The sequence below is a fragment of the Seriola lalandi genome, unplaced genomic scaffold (assembly GCF_002814215.2).
Source record: "Seriola lalandi dorsalis isolate HSWRI2012SDOR001 ecotype SW California unplaced genomic scaffold, Sedor1 jcf7180002054338, whole genome shotgun sequence".
In the NCBI taxonomy this organism is placed as follows: Eukaryota; Metazoa; Chordata; class Actinopteri; order Carangiformes; family Carangidae; genus Seriola; species Seriola lalandi.
The window spans coordinates 640,905-651,716 of NW_019524891.1; the positions used below are offsets into that span (position 1 = coordinate 640,905).

Sequence of the window (10,812 nt, forward strand, 5' to 3'; positions counted from 1 at the left end):
TGTCAACAGCGTTATTGGAGTTCCTCAGCCATATGGCAGGAGCCAAGGGGGTGGAGGATTTCATGACAAGACAAACAGGAATGTCACGTTACAGGAATGCAACTCACTTGTCCATCACGCATAGTCCAGTGACACAAAGTATCTTCCTCATCCTACTCAAGCAAGAATGACTGACTTTAAAAATAGCTCTCATTGATGGTGCACATATTGCATTCCTCGAGGTGTGTTTACATTCTTCTTACTCATCTATGAATAAATGGCATTGTTCATATATGGCCTGGTAATTAAATACACATCTATACAACCAAAAGACTATGGTAGGTTATTTTTGGCTGCAAAATCAAAGGGTCTCCGTGCATTACAAATATGTCTCCCCACTTGTATGCTACTGCAGTGTGGAGGTGACTGACTGTAACAGAGCTACGGCGTTCTCATGCAGCCACAAGTGTTACTTGATTTGCTGAATTGAGCGTTAGCTACTAGTCACTGCAGTGAATAAAGTTAAATAAATAAATAAAAAACACACAGGAACAGTCGTAACAAAGAGCCAAAACACACAGCCAAATCATAAAAAAAGGACTTTATTGTTTAAAACCTTGAGACAGCACATTCAGATTTTTACTGGAAAATTTATCTGAAACCTAGCCCCACTGTACTAACTAGCATGCACATACACATAACAGTATGATGTAATCAGACAGACATCCATATGGTGAAATATCTCAAAAGGAATGATGACCTCTTCATAACCCTGCACCAAAACAGCATAAGGTCGAAGCTGGAGCACAATAGCTTAGTTTTAAGGCAGTGATCAATGTTTTTTAGCACTAGTGAAATAAGACTATAGAGATAATGCAAAGATTTCATAGATGACCATTATGGGAAAAACTGCAAAACTAGTGCAATATAAAGCTGATAAGTAAAAAACACCCATTGAAAAGATATTCCTCATAAAATGTTGTATATACCATTAGAAGCATATGTCCCAGTCATTTGGTAGACTTCTAAAAAGTTAAAGATGATATGGATGGAGGAGATAAACATTCAATAGTGCAAGTTTACAGTTATTCATTTGAAAATAGGACAGTAAGGGTACAACCAATACATATCATCACTGCTAGTCTCAAGTCTTGAAGTTTCCGAAATGCCCGCTGCCAAACTGCAAAAGAAATTCACCAAATGGAAGAACAGATACAGTTTAGACTTTCACCCACTAGTTGAAAATCAGACAGAAGAAAAAAAAAAAAGCATAAAAGACTATCACCAATCAGCCATTATAAGAAGCTGGCAAACAAAGCCATTTTGGAGTTACTAACATGTCAACATGTCGTTGGCTAAAAAAAACTTTGGGTTTTGATTAGAGAAATAAATATGAATTAAAACAAATATTTATCAAACATACAAGGAGGCCTAAAGCCCACTTAACTAGTATTCCATGTTTATGGCCCTTTACAGCCAAAAAATGAATAGGTTTCAGTTGAGACATGTGTACCCTTAAGTCCTTTATGATGGTGTTCAGGCCTCAAGAGACACAACTAACCAACAATCCACTGCATCTGTTTTGACAATGTAGAGACATCTTTGTAGTGGAAGGGATTCTGTTATGTATACATCACATCACGGTTTTACAGTGTCAGTCAATAATCCTTGTCACACACTGTGCTTTAAAACCCATTTGTACCTTGTTAAGAAGCACAGAGCAACAGCATGAATAAAATGTAGGCCATAATTAAAAAAAAAAAAAAAAAAAAAAAAATCTCCCTTGAAAAGTCATTCAGTGTCATCAGGAGTTTGACAGTCTCCTTCCTGTTTGCTGAGTCGGTGTGATTTTTGGTCTTAGGGTATAAAGGAGCAGCTGAAGGACAGTCTTCAAGCAAAAAGGTAAACCTGAGGTTATGCTGCCTGCCATAGCACTGACGTCCATCTGAAGAGGCAGAGATGCTCGGAGGTCAATCTCTGTTTGTGTGTGTGTGTGTGTGTATCCATGCATGATGACATATTGTGAGTCCTTGAGAGACAAAAAAAAAAAAAAAAAAAAAAAAAAAAAAAAAAGTCCTTGATTCAGCTTTGGGATGTTATCGAGGAGATCAACTCATTTAGTGTGCTTTGGAGTGTGAAACCTAGATCTTGAGAACAGGTTTTACAAGTATACAGTTTTTTTTTCCTCACCATGAGAAAGGCATTGTACACAAGAGAACCACTACAGTCTAAGGGTATAACCAAAGACACAATAAGACTACTAAAAAGCCTTCAGCCCCCATTAAAAATTATAACAAGTGTTTGTGCATTTCATCATACATCACCATAGCCATATTCATTATAAGCTTAAGATGAAATCTGCATGAAAGTGGCAATAATCATGTATAATAAAATACACGTTTTAAAATTTGCAGCATATAACGATACAGTTTACAACACATATGATGCCTCTTTGTTATTTTCTTCAAAAAGGGAAGATTGAAATTTGACATTTAAAAAAAAACAAACAAACAAAAAAAGGTGACAGTAACAAACATTTTGAAGGTAATAGATTCCAGATGAAGAATATGAAAACTGTCTTGCTAATTCAGACTGGGTGCATAACGCTGTAGAGTGGTCCTCGTCAACTTTAAGTCAGAAATGTTCATGTTTTCCACCTGGAAGCTTTGATTAAAATGATAGTGAATAATAATAATAATAATAATAATAATAATAATAATAATAGTGAATAGTGTGGTGACCACCAGAGATTTGCTAAATGCAGGATCAGTGATAAATGAGATCTGGCAAGGTGGTGACAATAGACCAATAGGTGAACACACCCATGTATAACTTTCATCTTCACATCATAAATGAATGTAACATTTCTTATATTTGTAACATTAGATCTGAGTTTCTGAGGAGGTCTTGCAGGGGGTCACTGGTCTAGCCTCTTGACATCCTAGTGGATGTATATATATTGGTCACATGATACACTGATGTGACTGATGTATACCTGGTAGACACACACTTGATCACATGATAAAATTCTGCTTTTAAAGTTAGTGAGGACCGAATAAATGCAACATCAGTTTGAGCCAACAAAGCTTTTAGACTAACCTCCAATAATGTCCCTTTGAAAAGAAAACCAAAGTCATTTTGCATAATATGGATTTTGAATTTCTCCTAGGACATCTTGCTTTCCCGCTCAGAAAAGTGTTTAGAACAGAGGGCTTTTCTTTGCATTGTAGTGTGCATGTCCAGTCTCTCTCCTTGCACTCTTTACTTCAGGGCAGAAAAATAAATTAAAAAAACAACAGGAGAGGGGGCGTGAACCTCAGGTTTCAACTTGCAGGAGTGTCAGATAAGTGAGGGAGTTCTTGATGATGTCATCAACAGGTTTACATGGCAGACTCTTTTTCTTCCCTCCCGCCTCGCTTCTCAATGAGCGGCGAGTGCTCGGGTTCAGCAGCAGTTGGGTTGCCCTCCAGCCTGACCTCGCTCAGCTCTGTTCCTCCTTCCTGTTTGGATGTACGGTCGACAAAGAACTGCAAGAGCCCAGCGCCGAAGGCGTCACCCTCTACATTCAGCACTGTGCAGGTACGGTCACTAAAAAGGAAGAGGGAATGGATGACAAACAATTTATATATTTTGATGTTTAACCAACCTCCTCAGAAAGCAATTCAGGCATTATACATGGAAAGAAATGTGCCTATGTCGTAGCATGCTACATTCAGATTTGGAGTATGTACATATAAAATACAAAAGGTTGTGTACTCACACAAGCCAGTCAACAGCCAAGATGAGAGAGATGTCATTGGTGGGAAGTCCTACTGCTTCCAGGATAATAGCTAGGGTCAACACCCCACCAGCAGGTATACCTGCTGCTCCAACACTGGATGCTGTAGCTGTCACACTAACAAATCAGAGGGAAGATGACAGAGTAAGACACTGATAGAGCAGCTAAAATGTTATACTGCATTTTCACAAACATTAAACTATCTTTGTATATCAACTATTTTTGTATTCAGTTACCCAATACATGAAGTAATTGCACACCGGACATATTTTAGTCCAGTTGTGCAACTGTGGACGTGTTTCAGTGGTTTAGGACTTACAGGATGGTAATGACTTGGATGAAGTTAAGGGAAGCGTTGTTCAGCTGAGCGATGAAAACTGCAGCCACACACTGGAAGAGAGCAGCTCCGTCCATGTTGACTGTCGCTCCGATGGGAAGGATGAAACGGCTGATGTGCTTGGATACGCCGTTATTTTCCTCCACACACTTCATCATCAGAGGCAGGGTGGCAGAGCTACGAAACAAGGAACAGGGGAGGTGTGAGTGCATGACGGCGAAAGGTATGTGCATGTGTTTGTGGAGAGAGGAAAAATGTGTGTGTGTTTTTTAGAACAGGAGGACAAGTGTGTGTGTGGTGCTGAACAGCCAGAGAAGTAAACAGCCATGAGTTTATTACCTGGAGCTTGTTCCGAAGGCTGTTGCCAGAGCTGTGAATATCCCCCAGAGGAAGGTGTATGGGTTCTTCCTTGTAATAATGAAGTAGATGGCGGGCAGCACAAGTAAGCCATGGATGGCATGTCCAATGATACAGCAGGCTATATATTTTCCCAGACTGGCAAACAGTGTGCCAACGTCCTCCATCTCAACAATCTTGCCAGCTACAAGGAACATGATACCGAGAGGGGCATACCTAATGGAGACAGGAAGGCGTGAGAGAGGGACGGGACAGTACAACGCCATAGATTAAGGTTGTGGAACACGACACAAAGCAAAAGCCTCTCATATTCAGTTATTAAATGTATTTAACACAGAGCTTCATAATGATTTCATTCTAATCCCTCCTAATCCGGAAAAACATGCAGTTTCTTCCTTACCACATGATCCAGGAGACCAGCACCATGGTGGCCTCGTTGAAGGAGTTGAAGAACTTGATGAGGATCTCTCCTTCCTCTCCCAGCTTTCTTAAAGCCACACCAAACACAATGGCAAACACTACCAGACCAAGAATATTCATGCCATCCTGGTCCGTTCCAAAGGGAACCTGGAGACATACAGAGCAACCCAACTCATCATTACGGGGACACAAGATAGGGTTTTATGTTATCTAGCGTAATTATGTGGTGGTCTTTTTTATGTGGACACCCAAAGCCATTCCCTTGGCTCACCTTCTCCACTGTGATGTTAGGGTTTCCATCTGTGCCGTTCCTTGTAACCAGCTTGTAGCTGGTTGCATACTGGATGGGAAAAAAAAAAAAAAAAAAAAAAAGTTAGACACGGTTAGTTTGTTTTTTTAAACTCAGTGAGCTCATCTAAATATTTCCTTCATATAACGTCAAATCATAATTATGTAAAAATACAGAATCAAGATCCAATACTTACTGATTGAAAGGCAGCTGACACCAGGTTGGAGGGGAAGATGTTTCTGTGGAGAGGAGAAAATAAATAGTTCAAAAATACTTTCAATTCCTTTGCTCAGTGTTTAACGAGATGCCTTGGCAAAAATCAGATGGAAAAAGCCATTGCTGTAATTTAAAGAAGGAGGGAAATTACACGTTTAGGAGCTGAAGAGCAGAACAAAATAAAAGCGCTTGTGCCTTGTTTGGTTCTTTCTCCATCTGCACACACAACTGCATAAAAACAACCTTGACCACTTATATGGATGGGCGCACAGAGCAAGGTCACATTTGCTGCAAGGAAAATCACAACGTGAAGCCATAAACTGGCCTCGTTTTAGCTCTAATTGTTTCTGAACTCTTGGCTGTTTGCACAGGAGAGTTTAAATAAACAACAAAACAACTCTGCATCGTGCTACGCCTAACTTTTAAAAAGCTCTTCTATTTTACAGAGCTCTATCACCAGTGGTCCTGCAGAGACAGCAGCTCTGCCCTCTGGACGTCAGTGATGGTTCAAACAGACAGAATCACAAGGTTGAGCATGTGGAAATAGCTGAGAGAATTTAACTATAAATCTCTTTTTTCCCCTTTGTGGCCCCATTTCTAATTGCTGTGGTGTTACTCTCCACTAGTACACACACATTGGTACATAGGTCCAATTGCATATTAAATCTCCTAAGAACTCATGAAACCTATGTGTCCCTGATACCCCTATACTCAGCTGCCTGTAATGGATTTAGAGTAATAAGGCATTAACTTCACAAGCTCTTTCTAACCATTCATTCCCTTTTATTGGAACCATAGTGCATCAGGATTAAACATCATGTGACTGTTAGACAGGGCAGCAGGCAGCAGCATGCGACCGGATCACAGTCTGAATCCTGGTTGCTCTGCAAAGAGTCATTAAAAAAAAAAAAAAAAAAAAAAAAAAAAAAAAAAAAAAAAAAGACAGAGGCAGTCAGGTTTTCAAGCCTATGTTAGACTTTATTTGGATATTCAAATGTACTAGTATTCATATTAGTCCAGTCTTTTCAAATGACTGGTACGGTCTGACTGGTGAGGAGAAACTATTGTGTTACGTGTCAATTTGGTGAAATTCTAGGAGTCGTTAGGCCTCATGCAGCTTCACATAAAACGATGCAATTTAGTAAAAGTGAAAGGCCGGAGCCTGGTATCTGTAACTGACAACCACTCTTGCACTGTGTGACACTACCTTGCTACGTGACACAGACCAACAGTTCATGTTCTAGCCTAAGCAACATTGTGGTGTCATGGCCTCAATGTTTGACAGCACACCCACACCCTGCGTCTGCATTTCCGTTCTCTGCAAATTTAGATAGAGTTGATAATCCAGAGCTGCAACCTGAATTACTCGACTATCTCTTCCTTGTTTTTGTTTTTTCTGACTACCTCATTCACCCACTGGTGTAAAACCCACTTCTAAATAAAAATAACACCTCTCATAGACATTCACTATCAGCGACCAGCAAGGGTTTCACTTCCCTCTAGTCTTACTATTTTCTATGATAGTTAACACTGTTAACATGTTCTATTTAAAGAAACAAGGTATTTTTGGCAAATCTATTTTAACACTATACCAAGTTTTTCCTTTACCCATGACAGAGGGTGTTGTGTAGGTTATACATCCTCTGACATCAACATGTGATTTTTAGCCACGTAACTGTGGTATGACAACAACCAGCACACAGTGCCGTCACATACCAATAGGTGGTTGTGTTTCTCTTATGGGAGGGCTGTTGAATGGTTGAGGTCAACAACTGCTCTGATGCCTGCCAACCATCTAGATATACTTCCCAGATGTGGCAACAAACAGGGAACGCCTCTAGCAGATCGATGTGGAATAGTAAACACTTATTTTCCTACCTAACAACGATTATGCTAAACGGGGCAGATAAATGAGTGGACGGATGATGGATAAAAAAAATATATCTAGTTGATGTAGAGCTTAGAGCCACAAGATGACAAAAATAATAGAAATTAAGGAATTTTCGAAAAAAAAAAAAAAAAGGACAAAATACAGTCTACCAAGCCACTCAATACCACAAGATAACAGGCTATATGTGACACTCTTCTGAGGTCATAATGTTTCCATAACTCAAGACAAATGTTCTACATAGTCACAGTTCACAAGGTGACACTAGCACTGATGGATGTCACCTGTGAATGTGGACTGTGTGGTTTAAAGTGGGAAAACAAACCAAAGGCAGGAGATAAGGCGTGTCAACAGGGATGTGTAGGAGCAGCTCCACTCAAAGTTAACCTATCACCTGAATCCCTGACCTGGCATGTGGTCTTTTTTGTGTTTGTGTGTGTATTAGCATTAAAACAGACTCAGAGTGTGTCTATGAACAATGACTAGGCTATTTTTACGCTTCGATGAACAGCTCTTCAGTCAAAGTCTTTTGTTGTCAGAACTAACCAGGACACCAACGGAGAGGGCTCACTAATGAGCGGCACGGGTATTTCCTGCTGTCCCATTAAGCTCATGTGTAAATGTGTGTGCTGTGTGAACGTGCGGTGGTGGCCTGTGTCTTGCACGAGAAAAGAATTACTTTCCTGATTGTTTTTTTTCCTTCAACACAGCAGGCAGCTGGACTGCTGCGCTGATTCTGGAAGTAAAGGCCACTCCATAAAAGCTCTTCATTATTATTGTTGTTGTTGTTATGATGTTGTGATCTCATTTTTTCATCCCTGGCATTAAACATGAGCCAGAGGCTGACAAAATGCCAAGCACCTCATCTGAGTTTTGTAAACAGGACTATTATGTTGCAGCTTGTAGATACAGTTATATAAGAGGGTCTGATAAATATCAGGGTAACAATGTTATCCTTTGAATGGATAAGTTTTGCCCTGTTACTCTTGTCTATCTAATCTGGCTCCGGGCAGCTTGAAATGTTTTTAGTAGGGGTTTCGAGGGCTAGGTCTAACTGCCTGAGAGGGGGGGGGGGCAGGCAGGGTTCTGGCTTTTATGGTTTGCGATGCCATAATTCATGGAAAGCAGCACTGAGTGCTCAAAAGAATGCTCAAAGTATCCAGACAGACTTATGCAATATGTTAACAGAGAAATTATGTGAAATATAGAGGCAAGTTTAAATTCATATCACTCAGTGCTGGTCTGTGTTCTCTAGTCCAAGTCTTAGTACTGCCAGTAACACACATACACACTAATCAGAAAAAAAAAAAAACAAAACAAAAAAAAAACATATCTTGCACATTAAAAAAACTTCTCAAGACAAGCAGTAACTCCACTTTTTAGAGCAACCCTAATGAATTGAGCATAGATTGCGGTGCACATTACATCAGATATTACCAGTAAACTCAAAGGCTATTTGTTTATATTAAATAGAGTCCAGTTTTTAATATCTGTAGAGGGTGGAAATTTATCAATACATTTTACTGCATTTCTATTGGCTCAGATAAGCAATGCTATCTGAGCTCACCCCTCTCAGGCTTCCCCAATTGTTGTTTGCACAACAGGGCAGGTGTAAGAGGAAAATGTGTGCCTCAACCTCTTATGCAAGATGTTCCCTTAAAACAAACTGTCTGATGATGTGGAGGATTTTGACTTGTCACTATTTAAGTCTCCTAGTTCACTATTTGCCCACTTTGAAGGCTGCTGCTTCTCTTATTCCTCAGCAGAAGAGATGACACATGCCTCATGAGTGTGACATGTTGATTAAAAACAGAACAAAACATGATACTGTGCGCTACTGAGTCCCAGACAAACAAGTTTAGAGCAGTGTGGTGAAGAATGCATATACTGTGACTTCCAAGTGCAAAATAAAAAGGTCAACAAGTTTAAGGCTGCAAGGCAAAGACCACCGAGTCAGTTATAAGCTCATATTTAATAGAACACTGGCTTTCTTCACAAGTCTGGAAGTCAATTTATGGCAAAGACAAAACCTGACAAACATCCCCTGATTGAAATTAGAAGAGCAGAGGGGCTGTGCTCATTTTATTTTTAAAAACGGGGCTGCCCCTAAAGGAAAGGGTCTTACACACACGTGTTGTGGCGAGACAACATCACGTGTCTATAACTGAAAACACAAAATGTGAAATAAAACCAAAGCGATAGCAGCATTTAGTGACTCTTTAGTGATATTGATTTGAAAAGAACCGCGGGCCGCCTCTGTGAGCAGCCGGTGACCCGGGGAGCTAGCTAACCCTCCGTGAGATGATGCAATGCTTGTAGTCGTTACAGCACAGCACACTCAGCTACTGGCGGATTAATCTCCACGTGTGTTATCCGCGGGTCATACTCAAGACTTTATTTCTCGTTTGGAGGGGAGGGGGGGGGTCTTGAAACCAAGTTAGCTGATTAGATAGATCATAAAGAGGCTCGTGTATCTTCGACTGTAAAATTTCAGCAGGTACTATGTGATGAGAGAGATGATCACTTCCTACCTTTTTCCCCCATTAAAACACGCGGAAGGCATTGATAAACAATTCATACACAGTTTACACATCATAATTAAACTGCTCATTAAGACTGTGTGAGCTCAACAGGTAACACTGAGCGGGGGGGGGGGGGCACTCACCGGATCAAATCTAAGAAGGAGTCTATCACTTCTTTTGCAACAGGAACGTCTCCATCCAAGCCTTGTACCGTGGGTTTCCCGACTGTCACCGCACCAGGGGTGAGGATGAAAGCCATCACGACCCCGATGGACGAGGCAATCAAGGTGGTGACGAGGAAGAAGAGCATAGCCCAGCCGCCAAGTTTGCCCAGGGCTTTCGGGTCGATGCTAGCCGCCCCGGACACCAGGCTGCAGACCACCAGCGGGATGATGATCATCTTTAGCAGGCGGATGAGCAGCTCGCCGGGGAAACCTATGTAGAGGATCTGGGTCCGGGTGAGTGCCACGTTGCGCACACCGAGTCCGATAAAAACACCGATGATGACACCGGCCACGGTGAGAATCACCAGCAGGTTTGCCAGCACTATCCTCTTCACCCGCTCGGACAGCGGCTCCGTGCTGCTCTTCTTTGGGCTGTTCAGTCCGTTGGCCAGCGGCTCATCGAGGTGAGCCTCGCCGTTGGATGCCTTCCCTTCCTCCATGTCTATCTTTTCAGCCATTGTGCGCACTCAAAGTTGCCCTGAAACTTATCTTAAAATCACCAACAGTCCCCCCCTAAAAAAAAAAAAAAAAAAGACCGATACTGTGGCGGGAGATAGTTTTAGTGTCACGGACACAGATGCCGGCTTCCTTTTCGCTACTGAAACATACTCCACAGGATGCTCTCTATGTAACCACGAGAGGCAACTCCTTTCCGTGACGTGTGTAGGAGGCAGGGTTTAAATAGGCCGTGACGAATTACCAATCAATTTCCATTACCTTCATTAAAACACAATACAAAACACTATTAAATTTTTTTTTTTTTTTTTACGCAGATGCATCTATTGTATTTTAGGTTTTATTC

General features: G+C 41.1%; 1 protein-coding gene across 1 annotated transcript; it reads right to left on the reverse strand.

Moving 5' to 3' along the window:
- Nucleotides 1–565: 565 nt before the first annotated feature.
- Nucleotides 566–10,606, reverse strand: slc1a5 (solute carrier family 1 member 5). The gene is made up of 8 exons (XM_023407558.2): nt 9,930–10,606; nt 5,357–5,399; nt 5,143–5,211; nt 4,852–5,018; nt 4,434–4,667; nt 4,077–4,271; nt 3,740–3,874; nt 566–3,567 (listed from the first exon to the last, which is right to left on the reverse strand). Exons 1-8 carry the CDS (start codon nt 10,466–10,468, stop codon nt 3,360–3,362), a joined length of 1,590 nt encoding a protein of 529 aa, XP_023263326.1. The 5' UTR covers nt 10,469–10,606; the 3' UTR covers nt 566–3,359.
- Nucleotides 10,607–10,812: the final 206 nt, after the last annotated feature.

Excerpts from the sequence above, each read along its gene's own strand:
- slc1a5 (XM_023407558.2), bottom strand. The coding sequence starts at position 10,468 with ATGGCTGAAAAGATAGACATGGAGGAAGGGAAGGCATCCAACGGCGAG. Across the intron at positions 5,019-5,142 it reads CTAACATCACAGTGGAGAAG|GTTCCCTTTGGAACGGACCA; the intron begins GTGAGCCAAGGG and ends GTATGTCTCCAG. Across the intron at positions 4,668-4,851 it reads CTGGTCTCCTGGATCATGTG|GTATGCCCCTCTCGGTATCA; the intron begins GTAAGGAAGAAA and ends TGTCTCCATTAG.